Below are 19,730 nucleotides of genomic sequence, written 5' to 3'. Positions count from 1 at the left end.
ATTGAAAATCATGGAGACAAGGACTCAAAATAACAAACCATAAGAAATAATATTAAAATCAATTAATTTCATTTGACTTCTTAAATACATGCATATAAATGATTAAATATATATGACTACAAAATTATAAATATTTTAGTTTAAATATTTAATAACATATTTTTAAATTAAAAATAATTATAAATCTTTAAAAAATATATTTTAAATCATTTCTACACATAACTTAATACCTTTATCTACATAATAAAGAAATAAAAACATTCCCCTGTGTTTTAATACATTTATGAAAAAATAATTTTAATTAATATATGTTAAAAAGGCATATTTAATTCGAAATTGTTAATAGTGATGTAGCATGTTTTTATTTATTCAATATTTCAAAATACTACATCAAACTAATTCACATTAATATTTAACATAAAAATATATTTGTATTTTTTTAAAAGTTTTATAAACCTTTTAACTTTTCCCTATACTGTACCATTGGGAAATTAAAACCACCCATCCCCCTTGGTGGTGGAGATCTCTGCCTACGTGAGAAAAGTTACAAGTAGTAACTTTACACTCATAAATTAGGCTTCCCCATTGGCTTCAGAGGATGGAGACATGCAAGACTACGCTTTGCAGTAAATTTACATTTGTAAATGGTGCACAGCCAAAAGTCGTACATGTACTACAGATTTGTAAGAGTAAACTTAAACTTGTAGATTTACTTATGTGTAAGTTTGCCTTTGTGAAGAGGCTCCAAGATCTTCATAGAACTGTTTATGAAGACCATTAGCTAAGAGCACTCAAGGTGTGCTTCTGACTAGTGAGGGGCAGTCAGTGATCCAGAACGGGACTGTGTCTTTTACGGCGTTGGTAAAACGAGCCACACCACCATCAGTGAGCATTCCTCTTGGTTAGTGTCTGATGTTCTCAGAACAATTTGTGCATACTTTCTGCACACACCCTTGATGATTCTCATCGCAAAAGCAACCATCACTTGGCTGTCAATGCTATTAATGAAGACAAGCAACCTGCCCAGGAAAAGCACGAAACTTGGCAAATACAGCTGTCCAGTTCAATCAGAAAGAGCTTGTAAGCAAAGATGTAAGCCATGTACAGGAATCTTCTACTTAAGACGCTCCCTTAAAAGAAAATATATAATATATATTCACTTAAAAAAAAGGTTACAGGGACATTATAGCTAGGCTCACATTTTACACGTACAACACCATAACTTGCTCCCTCGCCATGCACGGCTAATTACCCCACAAATGACAGCACTCATGACATCTCTGATAACATCATTGATAATGTCACTGGAACATATGTAGTTAAATTATTGATCAGATAACTGTGCGTGGCGAGTTTTAGTTCCTTGAAATAACTCTAACTATAACAGGTAAATTTCTATGGTTTTGTACGTTTAAAATGTGAGCCTAACTATAACGTCCCTGTAACCTTTTTTTTTAAAGTGAACTTCTATGTTTTTTTTAATTCTATTTCCTAAGTACAACGTCCCTGTAACCTTTGTTTTTTTCAGTGATTTTCTACATTTTTTTAAACGTAAAGCAATTTTCATTATCCAACCACCAATGGACACAGCCTTCAGCCTTGTGTGGCCATGGGTTGCCACAGGGCCAGCAGCCAATCCCTATAGCCACCCAACTCCTATAATAAACCAAACCTGCGCTGCGCACGGCCTCTGACCTTGTAGTCCTCTGTCTTATGTAACATTTCTTATACACTTACACACGATTGATTTGCCTCTGTATAATGTGTTTGTGATGTAAAGTGCTCTGACATTCTACACTAGTATGAGTGGCGCTAGAAAACTAATTAAAAACATGTGAGAGAGAGTGATTATGGAGACTAAATGGGCACTGTTAACGGGTGGTAATGAGGGAATCTGTGTAGAAGGTGGTCATTGGTGCGGAGCCAGTAAACACTGTTGCACCAGGCGTCACCAGCACTAAAGCCGGCCCTGCTGCCTAGGGCCCGCCACAGGGTTTAATCTGGCACTGAGGAGATGCATGTTTTGTCACAGAGTCAAAAGTGGAAGCTCCCGATGTACATGGTGGCCAGGGGAAACTCCAGTATACCGTTACACCTGTCTGCATATAGTGCCGGATAGGTGGAGAGGAGCAGTGCTTTAAATGGGAATATAGAAGTGCAGGTACTCAGTATTTAAAGTACCTGTTTGCTTCTAAGAAGTGACGGTACTCTCCCGTTATATGTACTGCATCAGTGCTCAGAAGTGCAGGTACTGTCCCTTTCAAATTAAAGAAGTGCAGGTACTCAGTACCGGTCGGTACCTGCCCATTTAAAGCACTGCAGGTTGGCCAGGAAGTGGGGTTTGTGGGCTGGGGTTTAGGACCAAGCTTATCACAGGAAAAAAGACATCCGAATCCTGTCGTAAACTGGGTTTTTCCGCTTCCGAACCGGAAGATAGTCCCGAATAGCCATGTTGACCTGCAAAAAGAGCAAAAACAATGTGGTGAGACGACAAAGTATGACTCTTGGCGGCACCGGGGGCCACTGAGATTAAACCCTGGTCAATAACTTCAGATAAGATTCAGACTCCCAGTATCCTACCATTTAAACAGTCTGTTTTTTGCGTTTAAAATATAACTTTTATCTTTCCCTGCTAATCATAAATGGGGCTCGCAATTGTTTTGCAGGATTAATTGTATATCAAAATGAACTAGAATGTGTTGTTGCCCCTCTTCAGGTATGTAGTATCTCAGGTGTTAAGAACTGGAAAAGATAATGGCTTGGGAAGAATGGGTTTCTGATTATATAGGGGTAAACTGCTGTCCCGACCCCTAAGGGAATGCCCCCCCTAACTGTTCAAAGAGCGGGTTTTGTCTTTGAATTGAGGAGCTGGTAAAATAGCCGCGGGTCGGTGTTTTGCTGAGGCGAATGTAGAAGCGCATACCCATTCCCTCGCGCGCACAGAAGAGGGCAGTCAGAATACGCTTTTTCGAGAGGCTGTCCTCACCCTCTGCGCGCCACGTGAACGCGGATAAAGCAAAGCGCCCCTCTGTGGATGGAGACCGCGCTTCCAGCGTAAACCGGTGCGTAGATAATTCAGAGCCAGGCCCTGCACCAGCTGCTGCAGATGTTTCCCATGCGAAGCGAGGACGGTGCCAAGATGTGATACGAGCCGTACAAACTACATAATAGTCATTGTTCGCCTTCCCTTTGTACCCTTAAGAAACTGCAGTCAAAACCGCAGAACCAATGCACTCGCTCTGCGCAGGGGATGCTGCGCGTTAACTCTTTCAGTCACAGGCCTTCTTAGAAAAGCGCCGAGTATTCACGGCGTCAGTGCTTGAAATGCAAAGATAAAGGTGCAGGTACTCTGTAACAGAGTGCCTGCTCGTTTCTGAGAAGTGACAGTACTCTCCAGTAAAAAGTATTACGTTTTTCTTGAGAAGTGCAGATACTCTCCCTCTCCAAATACAAAAGTGCCGGTACTTCGTACCGGACAGTACCGGGCCATTTAAAGCACTGCTGAGCGTGGTTTTCAAACCACGCACCACGGTGTTTTTCAGAAGTGAAAAGTCAACCCACGCATCCGCCAGGAATCCTCAACCTATGGAGAGGTGGGAGAGCAAAAAACTGTGATGGAGAACCAGACCCGTGCCAAGCGTTTGGCCAGGCTCTTAGAGCCTTTGTAGGAGCTGAAATCAGAAAACCATTGTTATGTAAAGCACGAGCCGAACTCAAAACAGGATTGCTAAGGAAATTATACAACAAATGTCACGTAAAATGTGACAGTCGCTTCAATATTTAAAAAAGTGTAGTTCTTTAATATGTGGAAGCTTTGATATTAACACGTCACATTATAGCAATGCATTGACAAGTACCTGTAAAATACATTTTTGTACAACTGGTGTTCTGAACTCACATTACCTCCTGTCCCTCCCTCGCCTTCTTTTTTAACCAATGAGGCCCCTTGCCTCCTGTAGACTCCTCCCTTCTCTAAATAAAAACTCCCTCCACCCCCTCCTCATCCTGTTTCTTTTTGTTTTTTACTGGACTTACCTTCTTCCATCATCTCCCTTCATGGTGTGGCCTGGGGGACTTCGTTGTTGGCTTCACGCAGTGAGCAGAGCTCCGAGCGGTGTTTCCTGGCTGGGCGGCGCTTCCTGTCTTCTGCGTGACTGCGGTCAGAGCGCTGCCTGTAGGAGTCGTGACGGAGTCCAGCGGTCCTGCTGTGGCTGCACTTCCAGGTCGGGGCCTTAGTGGATCCCAGCGTGTATCAGTAGCATGGTGCATGGGCAGTAGGATGGGGTTATACCCGTCTTTATTTGGGGTATGGTGTACTGGACGGCTGATGTGTGCTGTTATTCAGTCACCTGCAGGTTCCACTCCTTGCCTTGCTGGGATCCCCTATGGCCTTATGCATCGCTGACCCAGTTCCGGAGTGCTGTGGGTGGCGTTTTCTTTGTTCCTGTGTCCTTTTGAGTGTCATTTTGATGTCTCGGGGTCAATTTATCATAGACGACATCTAGCGATGTAGCCTGGGGTCCTTTAGTGTTCTTGCACGTATCGAGACTCCTCTACCTCTCGTGGGTTACCACCACGCCTTGTGGCATTTTTTTTCTGGCACTATTTAGGGCTTACTTTGGGGAGTATGGCCCTGGTACACTGTTTTTTCCACCCTTGGGGCACTGGTCTATTGCGGTTCTTTGTCCGGCATTGTGGTGATGCAGGCAGATGGCCGGGTGTGCCTTATTCTGCTACAGGATGTGTGACTTTTGGACGAGGCTACCCTGGGTTCGGGTCTCTGTTCCTCACACTGCTTGTTGTAGATTCTGGTCCAGGGAGGCCTGCTGTCCTTTCCCTGCTTTACTGTCTTTCGGATGTATAGTTGTTTCTTTCTGTCCTTCATGGGGACTGTGTTTGGGTTCCTTCCTTTCTTTCTCTGTGGTCCTTCCTGTAGCTTCAGCCTTAAACCTACTGGGCAGCCTGCTTCTTAGCTTTGCATTTGGGGGTGTCGGTTGTCTTCCCGGTGGTTGCGTTGTTTTTTTGGCCTTTGGATGGGGCTTTGGGGGTCATCTGTGGCCTGGGGATTCAGGTCCCTGACTACAACCTGTATGTTCCAGTCTCACTTCACAATGCGTGTTGTGGGTTTTCTTACTGGGGTCTTGGTGGTCCTTTCCCTTTTTTGCAAGGTGTCGGTTGTCGGTTCCCTGCTTTTCAGTGGCGAGTGCTGTCACTGGCTTCTGGCTTATTGGATGTTCCTATTTCTCACGTCCTGGGGCGCTGGTTTCATCCGCTCGTCTTTCTAAGCAGCTTTTGACATTCTACGTGATACTGGACTTCGTTTTGCTGGCTGTGGCCTTCTGGGGGTTGCAGCGGTATGAACTGCTTTGTTGGCTGCTGGGGTACCGTGTGCAAGATTGTTGAAACCATTTAGTTGGCTGGCTTTCTTCTTCCCTGGGGCTCTGGCTGTGGTCAGGAGTGCTTTTTTGGCTCCATGATCAGCGGCCCTGTAGATTGCTGCCTTGCTATTTTTTTTGTTGTGGGTCGGGCATTCGTGATGGGCAAGTCCATGCCCTGTTCTCCGGGGCCTTGTCTGCATGTTTGCTTGCCTTGCCATTTTGAACGTGGGCTTGTCATTGGGTCTGGGTCACTGTGGCCTGTGGCTAGGCTGTGGGCTTCGGTCCTGTGTACCCATCTGTTGGCAGTCTTCTGCCTCTGATTCTGGTGGCCATGGAGGTAAGGTTCACCCTTCAGTTGGCATTCAGGGGTTTGTGGGCATTTGGGGACTTTTGAGTGATGTCTGCTTCTGGTCTTGAGATCACGGCTTCTTTTCTCATGTTTCGGTGTCTGTTGGTGTCTGGGACATTTGTCGGCCCGGGTAGGCACTTAGGTCGATTCCTGGGGGTGTTGCGTGCTATTCCACACCTCACCTGGGATAGTAGGTATTATTCCCATCCAACGTACCTTTATGTCCAAGTGTTGTTTCCATCATTGAGTCTCTGGCCTCTCTGCCCTTGCTTTTTTGCTGTTCCCTTTCTGATGGATCTCTGGTTTGCAGTAGGGGTGGCCTACCTTTCTGGATTTGGGTTCTTCCCTGTGGCCGCAATTAGTCATCCTTTTATTTGTGTCAGTTCTGGCTTTTCTTTACAGGAAGGGGATGTTCATTTTTACCTTTGTCTGTGGTCTGTTGGGGCATTCCCCTTTTTGTGCCCCTATTGGGGGGGTATGTGATGGGGTCCTGCAGGGTCTTGGTTACTTGATGTCTTAGTGCTTTGTCTGCTTGGCTGGTCCATTCCAGTGGGCTGCTCCGGTCAGCAGGGTTCTGTTGGGTCGCAGTTGGGGGCTGGTGTGGTGGTGCTCTTTCTCCTTCGTCTCATGTGGTGGTGTCTTTGGATGCCTCTTTCTCTGCGAGGGTGCCTTATTGGATGTTTGTGTCTATTCTGATGATTCTGGGCCTTTTGTGAATAGGCCTGTGGGGTCCGGTGGTGCTGGTTTGGACGGACAGTCTGGTGCTGCGTTCTTTTGTCCTTTGGCATGGCGGGGCCTGTTCCGACTCCCTGGGTGTGCTAGCTCTGGGCTTTTTTCGCCTGTTCTCTGGGATCGGTTCTGACTCGGATTGCTGTTTCCCTTCTTCCCTTCGGAGGGTGGCCTTGTCTGGGTGGGTTCTTTCAGGCGGCGCTTTTACGCTCTCTTGTATGTTCTCCATGCGCCTTGGCCTGTTCTTTGTACTGGTCGATGGCAGGATGTTCTGGTGTTGGGCCTGCTGGTTTCTATTGTGTTTGTCGCAAGGCTTTTGTTTGTTACAGGGGCTCTTCTCTCTAGTGGGGGTTCCTGACCTCAGGGTCTGTTTTGACCTTTCCGCCTTACCTGTCGAAATGGCCATTTCTGGTGCGGGGCTATATGTGGGGTTCGGTGTTTTTGTTTTGCCCCATGGTGGATCCGGGGAGACTTTCTTTCGCTTCTGGCATGTTGGGGGGTGGTGGTCTAGTAGGGGCTTTTTCCTTCCCCAGACTCCCTTCTTCCTTCCAACTATTCCTCTGGATGGTTGGGTGCTTGCCTTTGTTCCTGGTTTGGTGCACCCTTTCTCTGGTTATGTTGGTGGCCTTTTGTTCCGGTGGCTTGGTGGCATGGTTGCTTTTGGCTCTTTGCCCTTGGTTTCTTTGACCTCTTTGGTGATTGCATTGCACTGGTTGGGGTTTGTTGGGCAACGCCTTGGCGTTGCCTGTCTATATTGGGCTAACCTTTTTCGGCTTACTGACTGGGACCATCTGGATTTCTGTGGGGTGCACTGTTTGGGCTCGCTCTCTTTCCTTTGGTTCTTTTTTTGCCTCCGTTGTCCATTTCTTGTTCGCCTGTTACATCTCATTGGTTAAGAAGGAAGGCGAGGGCGGGATGGGAGGTAATGCATCCATTGCTTACCGATAATGGCATTACTTCTAGTCCTACTCCCTTGCCTTCCTTCTAGTTCCCTCCCATCCTCCCAGTACGAGCCAACTGGGTGTATGGGTTGGTTTGTTTACGTACAGGATGAGGAGGGGGCGGAGGGACTTTTTATTTAGAGGAGGGAGGGGTCTATTGGAGGCAAGGGGCCTCATTTGTTAAGAAGGAAGGCAAGGGAGTAGGATTAGGAGTAATGCCATTATCAGTAAGTAATGGACGCATTTTAAGTCATTTAACTAGAATCACAGGATTGAGCTGACACAGAGACTCAAACCTGGTTCCCCAGATCCAAAGTCGGTAGCTGGCATGAGTCGGGGGAGGGATGCAGACAGAAGCAACATGAAAGCTGGACTTGTTATGGGCTCGTGGTCCCAACAGGAACTCGAGCTGAGCCAGAGCCAGGCTCGAACTTTCTGTGGCTCGTCCACCAATAAACCTATGCCACCTTATTCTGCACTGTTGTTAATTAGCATGTCACGATTATGGCTTTCTCCCCAAAAAAGGTAATGGAGTAAACCTGCTCACAGGCGAAGGAGACAAAGAATCTAAATGCATGAATATACTAGCAGTGATGGGGTTAAAGAACTTTGGTGCCATTTGTTTATCGAAAAACTTGTGTTGCTTCCTTAACTTCCGGGGGCTGGAATGCAACCACGTGGGCCACATGTACAGACACTTTTCACCAAGTAAAGTGGACATTAGTTAAGGGATCTCATTGTTGCCTGATGCTAAACTGTTTACTTATGTCCGTGGGTTGCGATGCACTGCACTGCCCAATACCCAATATCAGCTAGGGGAAGTGGCATGTATGAAAGTTCTGCAGTGGGTACGCTGTACAAATCTATTCCTAGTTAGCAGATATTTTCAGTCATAGAGTGCACTGGGTTAATTTCCATACTATGATAGGTGACAACAGGAAAGCCCTATTCAGGTCCTCCCTCTCCTTAATAATGCTTACTACACTTGTATAGCACACTCAACTATCTGTCTGGTCTCTAGGTACTAATAAGAGGAGTTCAATATCGTCACCCAAGGTTGGACTAACCATACCGGGCTTTGGGTGTTTCCCCAAGGGGTGGGGGCTGATTTTGTTACTGGGGGGCCGGTTCTGTAGAAGTGCAGCAGTTTTAAAAGCACTGCACAGTTAATTGGATATCCACCAGTTTCATGCAACAATGAAAGTGCCAAGATAACTCTGGTGATTAATGTGTCTGCTGGAGTGAGATGGAGTTTTGTCTAGTCATCAAAGGTAGCTCAGTCAGTTAATATGCCTGATGCAAAGAACATGTGCTCTGCAGATAGCACAACAGTATGTTATACGCTATTGCTTTTGTCACAGAACTCCTTTTGTTACTGTGCAGTTCATAAGTTACAATTATAGTCTAGCACATTGAGCTATGAACTGCTATCAAACAGCTGCATCCAAACTGCATGGTGCAGATTAGAAAGTTGTGTTTTTTCCTTTGATTACCCCAATTTTTCTAAAATGGTGTGTTTGGGTAGAAATAAATTGTTATTAGTAAAGTCAACCCTAACCAGTGTTTTACACTCTGAATTCTGAGTTTATGCTTCCCCAGACCAAGCACTCTTAGAAAATACCTACCAGTATAGATAACATGTGCGTCCTACACCTTGTAGTCCCCTTAGTCTTATGTAACATTTTCTACACACTGATTTACACATGTATGATTCACTGTCTCTGTATGTGTGTGTGATAAAAAGTGTTCCAATACCCTAAGCTTGTAAAAGGGGTGCTATATAACCAATGAAATACATCTGAAAGAGGTGCAATGGGGAGATGTTAGCCACTGTTAGAGGGTGGTGAGGGAATCATTAAGGAGCCCCAAAAAAGATTTCAGTATCCTGGTGCACTGCAAGGTCATCATTTACTATGCTTTAAAAACGAAAACAATTTATTATATAATGAAAATGTGTAGTAGAATGCACTGTTTCTGCCATTCTTTCCCCAATTTTCTCGGGGGGGGGACACCCCAAGCCACATTGTAGTGGTCAGGCTCACTCGCTATGCCACATATGGGGATGGCTGGATAACATTTGCCAGGGCTGCTTTGGGTTCCGAGTCCGTCCCTGCTCATCACCAAGTGGACCTACCAGAATTCAAACCTTTGACCTTTGGGTCACACACAGGTCTCCACAATGGATGCATTAGGCCCCTCTTACTGATCTTTATTCCTGTTATCTCAAGTTACACTTCAAGAGTTTCTCAAAAAAGAATTCATTTTTCAGTATTTCATGGAAGGGAAATTGTCCATACAAGTTTTTGTGAATGTTGAAATGCAAGTGCCTGTGGTGGTCAAACATTTGCGATGGAGGAGATGGGAGATATCTGCTGCTGGAAAAGGAAGTCTTCTACAGCTCCATAGCTGCTGCCCTCCTGTGCAAGTCCCCGCAGGAGAACAGTCACACTATTGGGTCAGTGCAAGCCCCAGATTCCAGTCATGTCATCAGCACCGAGCCTCTCCCAAACATTCATTTTGTCTCTCCCAGAGGCTTTCTGGGGACTCTGAAACATGCTTCTGCTTTATGTAGTAAGTTGAATGCTTTGCAGACAGGGCCTAGCCTGTTGAGATCTCTGGTTTTCCAGCACCCTCTGCTCTTCAGTGCAATGCATGCTAGGCTCCAGTGCAGCTAGCTCTCTAGGATCCTGTCTCCCACGTGACCTTTTGCCAGTAAATGCAGAGTGTTCTCTGATCAGGCCTGTTCGTACCCCTCTCCGACAGGCTCTGGCTGTGAGCGGGGTTCTGGAACTAGGGCTCAGGTGCACCACGCTTTGGAGCGCAGCCTAGAGCTCGCTCACAAGTAATTGATGGGAATCGGGGGTAACACAGACCCCTAGAGCCCCTGCAGTGCATGGAGGAGCCCAGGTGTATCCATCTTGGGGATCCTCATAAGCCCCCACTGCACTGTGAGTGTAAGAAAGGGGAGCCTGGGGAAGCCTTGGTGGTTTTCCGAAAGTAAAAAGTGATAAAACATTCAAACATTATCTTATTGTTTTAAGTGCTGAAGGAAAGCCCAGAAAAAAGGCTCCTCTTTACCCGTCCTGTGACAAGGCGCAGCGAGGCTGAGAGAAAACTCTAGTAAAGGTGAGTGAGCGGCAGGCAGAGGACAGGGCTGGGGAAAAATGCAGGGGAAAAGAAGAGGATAAGACAAAGAGACAGGTTTGAGAGAAAGCAGAGCGAGAGCTGAAAGAGAAAAAGGAGAGGGCGGGAAGAAAAGAAAGGGAGAGAGAGAAAGACAATAAAATGAGATAAAGAGGAAACTGGAGGGATGGATAACAGGAAAGAAACACAAACACAAAAACAGGCCGAGAGTAGAGTAGATAAAATAGGGCAGGAGAGTTGAAAAAAGAGTGGAGGAAAAGAGTGTGATGTGAGATCTGCAACTGCAGGGCAGTAGAGAGACAGCGCATGGAGACTTGAGGAACAGAGCAGGAGAGAGAGAGACAGTGCAACATTGAGAAGGAGAACATAGACAAGATAAGTAAAACAAAGGTGAGTTAACAGGTGTCTTCTCTTGAAAAAGTGTTTGAACAAACTGACACTTTATAACATGCATAACATTTTCCTTACATTAATGTAATGGACATAATTGAATGTGACATGATAATATGGACATGTATTGCGTCATGAGAGCAATCTACAGGGGCGTAACACAAACTCCTGATGCGCAGGGGACCACAACCCTTCAAGCAGGGTCCCATTCTGCCAAAAGTCAATGAATAGCTGTGAGGTATGTGAGACTTGTGGCGACCTAATCACATTCTGCTTTGGGCATCATTTTGTGTTACACCACTGCTGGGAATCACCATGTTCAGAGCTTTCTTCAATCCGCGGAATAACATTGTACAGCCCCCAGGGTACTGTCAAGTCGGTGCTGTGCTGCTCAGTACTTACAGGCCACACTATTTTTGACAAATGACCATGCCTCGAGCCTATTTTCTACATTTTTGCACTTGAGCTTCTAGTACAAAATGGCTCACTGGGCCTCCAGGAGCAGCTGCTCACTCCACCCGTCTGTTCGCTGAGGCTTCCGCGGTGCTTCAGACCTGGGGTTTAGCTGCTGAGTTTCAGCCAGCCCACTGTCTAGTCAGGGGTGGGCTCACACTATTCATGTTAACTCTAAAGTGTTATACAAATCACCTAAAACCGATGGTTGCATCCTCAAGCGCAGCCAAACATTTTATTCGGCCCTAGGGAGGTTGCAACCCTGGGGTGACCATAACTGCTTGCAGAGAGAGGGGATAGTTGTGAACAGTGCGGTAAGTGCAGTGTCACAGGGGCCCGTGGGTCCGAGGGACCCACAGTACTTCAAATATAGCCTTTTTTATCAACAGACGGATAAGGGGGGGGGGGGGCTTTTTCTTCCGCTTGCATTAGGACCTATGGCATGTCCCCCCACCACTTCCCACAGACGTCGTGCATCAATGACTGCTGACGGAAAAAACAAAAAAAACAATAACTAGATGACGTTAGTTTGTAGTTCTCTTAAAATGTTATCCCAGCACATTACCAGCACCGAGGGCACCGCTGCCTAAGTACACAGATGAAACCTGCTTTGAAAGCAGATGGAGGGTGCGCTGGTGATACTTTCTTCAAGTTCAGAGCCATCGGGGTAATAACTCTCCCAGCGCACACGTGGGTTTGTGGTTCAAGCAAATGATGGTTTCCATTCTGGGAGCTGCTGGAGTTAACATGGAGGGCGGGTGGAGCTCCTGTTGTTAAAAAAGAAGTAAGGGAGGGTGAGGCTGAGTGGCAGCAGAGGAGAAGAGATGCTTGTCTGCCTCAGCAGAGAAAGGCTAGTGGGACTGAGAGGCAGCATAGGAGGAGAAGAGGTTTCTCTGGCTCCGCAGGGAATGGACAGTGAGTTTCAGTGGCAGCAGCGGGGGGAGGGCAGCTTGTCTGGCTCAGCAGAGAAACGGCAGTGGGACTGAGAAGAGGGAGGAGAGGCTGCTCTGGCTCAGCGGGGACAGGGCAGTGGAGTCAGGCGCCAACAGAGAGGAAAGAGCCGCTCGTCTGGCTCAGCAGTGAATGGACAGTCAGGGTGAGTGGCAGCAGAGGAGAAGGGCTGCTTGTCTGCCTCAGCAGTGAATGGGTAGTGAGTGTAAGTGGCAGCAGAGGAGAAAGAGCTGCTTGTCTGCCTCAGCAGTGAATGGGTAGTGGGTGTGAGTGGCAGCAGAGGAGAAAGAGGTGCTTGTCTGCCTCAGCAGTGAATGGGTAGTGAGTGTGAGTGGCAGCAGAGGAGAGGGGCTGCTTGTCTGCCTCAGCAGCGAATGGGTAGTGAGTGTGAGTGGCAGTAGAGGAGAAAGGGCTGCTTGTCTGGCTCAGCAGTGAATGGGTAGTGGGTGTGAGTGGCAGCAGAGGAGAGGGGCTGCTTGTCTGGCTCAGCAGTGAATGGGTAGTGAGTGTGAGTGGCAGCAGAGGAGAAAGAGGTGCTTGTCTGCCTCAGCAGTGAATGGGTAGTGGGTGTGAGTGGCAGCAGAGGAGAAGGGCTGCTTGTCTGTCTCAGCAGTGAATGGGTAGTGAGTGTGAGGGGCAGCAGAGGAGAAAGAGCTGCATGTATGGCTCAGCAAGGAAGAGGAGTGAGTTTGAGCGGCAGCAGAGGGGGAAAAGCACCTTGTCTGGTTCTGCAGTAAAGTTTTCATGCAGGATTCCATATGCTGCTGGTTCACACTCAGTAAGCGCAGACTCTTGGCATCTACAGCCACTGAGGCAGACTGGAGTTAACACTTGAGTGCCCCCATACCGATTTCCTCTGTCTTAGGCAACCTTTCTGGGAAAATTGGGAGCCCATCAAGGAATACAGCTTCAGTGGTGCCCAACACGTGGCTTAAAACCAGTGCTTAGTTGGAGTCGGTGTTGGCAGGTGGGGCACATCAGCCCTCATTGCTGGGGACTGACCCTTACTTTGCTACATCAGACTTTGATCCAGAGTCAGAGAGAGAACAACACAAAAGTGGCAAAGTAGGAGGAAGAGAAAATTGGAAAAGCAGTGATACAGAAAGAAAGCGGGGACGAAAAAGAGCCGAAAGCGTGAAATAAAGAGGCAGGAAATGACTGGTGGTAGAAAAAAGAGGCTTGAGGAGGAATCATGATTAGACAGCCTTGGGATTTAAGAACTCTATGCAGCAGGCCGGCTGTGGGCTTCTGAGAAAAAGTTTAGACACCAGCACTTATTATTTTACAAATTAAGCACTGCTTAAAACCTTCTGGAAGAGGCATAGCTATGTACTCATGCTCATGGCCATCATGATTTTTTAATTAATGGGTGGCGGTCGTAGAGCCGCATGGACACTGTGTAAAAGAGTACAAATTGGTGAGCTCACCAGCCACCAAAGGACAACCCTTGCTTTAACTTTAAAGTAGGCGCTTCATAATGTTTGAAGTGATGCGTGAGGGCCATGGAGCCCCACAGGAACTGGGATCTCAAGGCATGTATAACAGAGTATCCACTGGTGAACTCACCAGCCACTAAAGGACAACTCTTGTGACAAGGCAGCTCCTTCATGGTGTTTGAAGTGATGGGTGCTAGTCATGGAGCCACTTGGCACTACGATCTCTAGAGAACCTATTGGTGAACTCAACAGCTTTTCAATAAGGCGGTCGATAGTAACACGGACAGACGCATATGTGACAACGCAAGTAAATAAATGGAAGATATACCTCAGGGCTAAAAGAACATCATGCCAGCAGAGTTCAATTCTTTTGGCCAGTGGCAGATTTCTTGGATAATTGGCTTCTAAACACCCAGATATGAAATGGGCACCATACATTATTGTGTTTTTCTCCCTATTACTGGCCTCTAAACTCCAGTCGTGCTCAGGGTGAAAAACGATGTGTCTTGCCAACAGCACCTTATGTCGCAGGCACATCGTGAAAGGAAAGGGCAAGCCTCTACACTGCAGCCAGCGGTCCCTTAGAGCTCACAAGGGCATTTACATGAACTGCTAAAGCCATGAAATATGGGGGTCGAACACTTGAGCAGCATTGTTTCCGCTTTAAAACCAACACCATGCCTAAAGAGTTATGTATATTAAAACACTTCTCAGTCTGTCAGCCAGAAATGAGTCTCTGCACTGTTTTGTTTTTCACTTTTTGTAAAAAATCTATTTTATCTAGTCATAGACAAACATAACATTTAAGTTCCTGGAAGCTAGAACCGACCACTTCAGGGCAGTCCCCCAATGTTCCACCCATCAATCAACCTAGAGCCACCCATTTGAAACAATACAGTTTGTAAATCTTTCCTGCAGTTCAGCTGAATACTTATATATTAAACAGAGCTTGGCTAAATGGGACGCTAGCCTGATATTTCCCCAACACCAGGTGAAGATCAGCCCTCTTTTCACCCCTTCGCTGCAGGCTTCGAAACTAGGCATCATTATGAATGTGTCCAGCAGGGACAATAGATGCAGGACCTATTTGAACATGTCAACAAGCATGATTGTGCAATTAGACTACTGTATCTCTGTGCATATTCAACTCATTCTGCTCATCTTCTACTTGGCCAAGCAAACTGATGGAGGTAAACAGTACAGAGGATTAGCATGATATTCTTAAATAACATTCTGAACACAAAAGTAGACCTCCTGGAGATATATGCAAAACACTGTCCATTGAGAAACTTGCCTACCAAGAAGGGGGAAGCCTAGTCAACACAAGCAACCAATAGAAGCTGCCGGGATTAAACTCAGTCCCATAGCCAGTACTTGACATCACTGTGTTCCACTTTCTTTCAATTGCCCACACCAGACAACTATCAGGTCCTGATCCATTAAAAAAACATTGACAAATGTTCTAAATGCAACAACTTCTCATCTTGCTAAAAAAAGAAAGACCACACTTCACATGTCTTAATCTCAAGATCAAAGCAATCAGCCCAGCCTTCTATTTCTGGCAGGAACGAGTACGCATTTTAAAGAACCTTTTAAGACTGGACATAGAAATGTTTGAATTAGTGTGCAAGAACTAACCAAAAGGATCCTATTCCAAGGCATAGGTAATCGTACTATAAAACAAATCCCTTTCTAGAATGGATCATGGTGATTTTGCCTCCTTCTTTCAGGCCCTAGTGAATGGCCCCAGATTGCTTTTAGTGGCATTTAGTAGAACACATTCTCTTCTACCTCTTGACATAACACAGATGGTGTCCTTAAGCTGAAGTTGACAAAATGCACCGTATCTCTCTGAAGCACAAGCTGCAGATGCTGGAAATACATTTTCAGTCACTCTCAGATACAAACAATTTCCTTGGTCAAGTCAGAAATGTGCGCTAACATTTTGATAATGGTGCATGACACAAGTGTGGACTCAAGTGGAACAATGTGCAACAGCTGTTTTAAGGAGAAACCCTGGTAGTGCAGGGCCTTTAGCTGGAACTGAAGGGAAAAGCCTGAAATAAAACACTGAAATTGTTTCTAAAACCCATTGAAGTAGACTACTTCGGAAATATGGCTGCCTAGGATGTTCGTTCCACTTTACCGTATCTATGGTATGTAGCAGATTACGACAACTGTCCTAACTGATACAGTGACTCTGTTTGAAATGGAAGCCATGGCAGCTTTTGGGCCTGTGTTTAGAAGGCTAAACATCTATTCTATGCTTTCGTACAATTCTCTAATTGTTAACAAGGTGAAGCAGCTTTCTTTGAATAATACAGAACACCAAACATGTTCAACAAACAAGCAAACAAATGCAACCAAATATGAATAGCAAAATAACTTTTTATATTACTTGCTGAGCTTTCAACAACTCAATCTTGCCATTATTTCCATTAGCAATGTAACATCAGTGATATAATGCAATTGTACTGACATACGTTTCTTCGGGATATCTTAGGAAGCACTGTGAAACAATGCAGTCTAAGGGATTTGCATTTCTTGTAGGCTTCTTTAGAACTCCCTCCATATGATGCAGGGCGGTACATACACAGGGACGCATGCGCCTATCCTCACCGTTCTCCAGTGTAGCCGGGGCTGCAGCGACATTGCCCTGTTGCTGAATCACATGTTCCTCCGTTATGGCATTGACACTCCTGGGAGCAATTCCTTCCATATCTACCCTCCGGGCAAGGCTGGCCACAAACTGTGCCCTACAACACATCAACACAGAGAAATATCAGCCGCCAGAAAAAAACATAGTAGGAGAGGTTAAACTTTTTAAAAAATGTATTGGTGATTCCTGAGACACCACATTCTTCTTTTAGGATATGTGTAGTCACCAGGAAATGGAGGTAGGGAGGTACAGCATGGCTGGGGGATCCCACGAGCATTCAAAGGACACTAAGTATAATACAATATGGACATTTTCTTGCATTCTCACATACATACATAGACACTGTTTTTTCCTTATTTCCTGGTAGTCCACACAGGAGGGAAAACAGGGTGGAAAGAAGAACTAAAAGGACTAGGTAAGGAGGATGGTGAAGAGTGGGACAACATATCAATGCTGCTTTTCCTCCTAGTAGTATTTCTAAACTGTAATGGTAATAGCTGTCTATATCATTGGAGTGTTTGGCAGTAGAGCTTGACAAACCAGAACTATATAGAAACCTTTGTGTCCAGAATAAAGAAAGCAAATTAATTTCAATAATAACAGTTCATGAGTGTTTATTTTAGGTCGTCAGTGACCAAATGCAGTTTCATAGAAGTATCAACAGCAGGTTATCATTTCGGCCCTCGTTCTGCTTATCACTGACTGGACTGATGCTCCTTCGCCTGCTCATCCAATTACACAAAGAGGAGGGAAGTCACCATCTCCTAACCCTACACTTGCAGCCGGTACGAATATTACTAAGCCTCCCTTGGGCCTCACATTTTAAATTTTGTTTTGGATCATCACACCAGTTTTTCATGAAAAATTATTCTTTCCCCAATCTTGTATGATCCTACTATCAGAGACCTGAAAACGTCCGAGTGACAAAACATGTTTTGGCTGTTGTCCATAGAAACTATCATGATTACATATGATGTGAATTTATGCGGGTTCAACCAAACACCAGCAATAAATATCAACTATGGCTACCTAACACAAATGTCTATATACTGTTATTTAAATTTACCTTCAGAGTGCCTCCGAAATTCTAGCTACAATTAAGAAGGACCAATTCTTCGGTCTCTCTTTGTACATCACTTGGCAGCAGGGTGTCCTAATGGTAGAACACAATTCCATACAATGCGTAACCATTTTCTGTAACTGCTTATTGTTTCTTTTGAGACTACAGCCATCACCTCTTTGGATTTGTGACTTAAAGTCCACTGCTACCTTTGTAATAGTTGACACTGTGCAGAAACCTGCATGGCAGTGGGCTAGGAGATGCACGGAAATTAAGGTTTATATGCCTGGACTGTGACGAAACTATTACTGCAATAGGGAAGAAAAGGGTGGGCAATGTTGATTTCAATGTCAGGGCTACTTGGTAAAATGGTATATCAATATTTGCTTTACACACTGTTCCAAAGTAGATTTCAGACTGGAAGGTCAATAATTACTTTACATACAATGCGGGATAGGATTCATACTTGTATACCAATAGTTACTTTACACCCTGTGAAGATAAGGTGGACGCTGGGATGTTAAGGTATATTTTTCATTCTAAGAAGTACATTATTATCATGTCAATGTGTACTGTACATGTATGGGCCTCATAGCAATATCTGCAACCTGTTGGATAATTTTGCTGGCTGAGACCCAAGACTGTATAATCAGTAACCTAAGGGCAATAGGTTACCTGCACCTATCCCCAACACTAGTAGTGAACAGCCTCATGGATCCGCCTTCCACACAGTGAGTAGACCCCTGCGCTGTAAGTGATCATGGCTGTATGAGCACTGGTGATCACCCCAGAGTGGCCAGCACTTTCAGTATGACTGGCATATTTGATCAGTACCATTGGAAGGCTAATATGTTGAGCATCCTATTATTAACTGCACAACAGGCCATTTTAGAAGAACACAGACAAAACATACATGCACACACCCCCTCTACACCTCACCCGTACAACAGCGTCTGTTTGACCTGAGCAAAAACGATTAACTACAGCACAAAATGAACCCCAAAAAGAATACGCACCCTTGTCTAGCAAATATTAAACTACTTTTTTTTCTGAAGATTGTCGTGAATGTAACATACGGAATTATTCTCTTGTTTGATAATTGCATTTATACAGCGCATATCATTCCTGGTGGCAACCAGCATGGACGGGTGGGTGGCAGGCTACGCTACAAGGAAGTGCTTTCTTAGAACAGTGTTGGCTCACAGCGAGGTGTAGGAGCATTCTGGTGTTGTGCATGGGTGGCCAGAGTGCTGCTCTTTGGGTCCAGGTGACATTTTAATTATGCTGGCATAATTTGGCGTTTATAATTTGTAAGCAAAATTCGTGAAATGATGCCATTAAACAATGGGGGTCACTCGGGTAAAAAAAATCCTGTCACGGGAGCTCTGGAACAACATGAACAGACAGACCCTGAGCAGCTCTTGTTCATGGCACATGTGTGTTTTGGGCTTTTTTAACGTGATCCTCATGTCCGTTTTGGATAGAAGAACGCACTTCACGCTAAAAAAACGCAAAATGCCAAATGTGCATTTACCTGAATTTTTCATTTTTTTTGCATAATTAGGCAAAATGTAATTACGCACATTTCACACACCCTTAACGCTATTTTATCTTGTCTTAGGTCACAACAACCAATGGCGTAGCGTGGGTTGTCAGCACCCGGGGCAAGGCAAGTAATTTGCGCCCCCTAACCCGTGGATTTTAGCACTCGCGAGTGCGAGCGCGCCCCCCCCAGATGTTGCGCCCGGTGCGGCCGGCCCCCCCTGCACCCCTCACGCTACGCCACTGACAACACCTAGGCGTGTGACGGCAGGACGAAGAATGAAATATCTATGTTGCCACAACTCACAGAATGCACTGCTTTAAACGCAGAGCCGAGATTTGTGAATTAAGGGCGCAGACGCCTGCAGGCGGCTCAAAGAAGGAGCCTGAGCCCAGTGTAATAGGTTTCAGGTCAGTGCTTCGTAACACACGATTACTTGTAGAAGCATTTGCGTCCTCGCACGGATTCCAGTGACTGCGTTTCCGCCTGCGGGGGCGGGGGACGTGGAACCTGACTGCTGTGGGAGGACACCGGATGGTGGGCCAGATGGATTTGTACGTTAAAGTTTTCACCCCTCCTAGGAGTTTGGCAGTGCCCACTGCCTCCTTCCTCTTTACTCCGCCTGTGGTAAGACTGTCACTACTGATTTCATTTCCTCCTTAAATTCCACGTGTTTGGCAGTGATCTGGCGCCTGTA

At 45.7% G+C, this 19,730-nt stretch overlaps 1 protein-coding gene across 1 annotated transcript in view; it reads right to left on the bottom strand.

The window, feature by feature from the left end:
- The window catches only part of MEGF10 (multiple EGF like domains 10), a 243,099-nt gene that overhangs the window by 86,266 nt on the left and 137,103 nt on the right, over positions 1 to 19,730 (bottom strand). The window contains exon 8 of the mRNA XM_069227282.1: positions 16,391 to 16,527. Within this exon, the coding sequence (XP_069083383.1) occupies positions 16,391 to 16,527 (137 nt within the window). The remainder of the gene's footprint in view (positions 1 to 16,390; positions 16,528 to 19,730) is intronic.

This window comes from Pleurodeles waltl, chromosome 1_1 (genome assembly GCF_031143425.1).
Source record: "Pleurodeles waltl isolate 20211129_DDA chromosome 1_1, aPleWal1.hap1.20221129, whole genome shotgun sequence".
Taxonomy (NCBI): domain Eukaryota; kingdom Metazoa; phylum Chordata; class Amphibia; order Caudata; family Salamandridae; genus Pleurodeles; species Pleurodeles waltl.
Note: the sequence above shows the minus strand (reverse complement) of the source record. Positions and strands in the feature narration are given on the sequence as shown.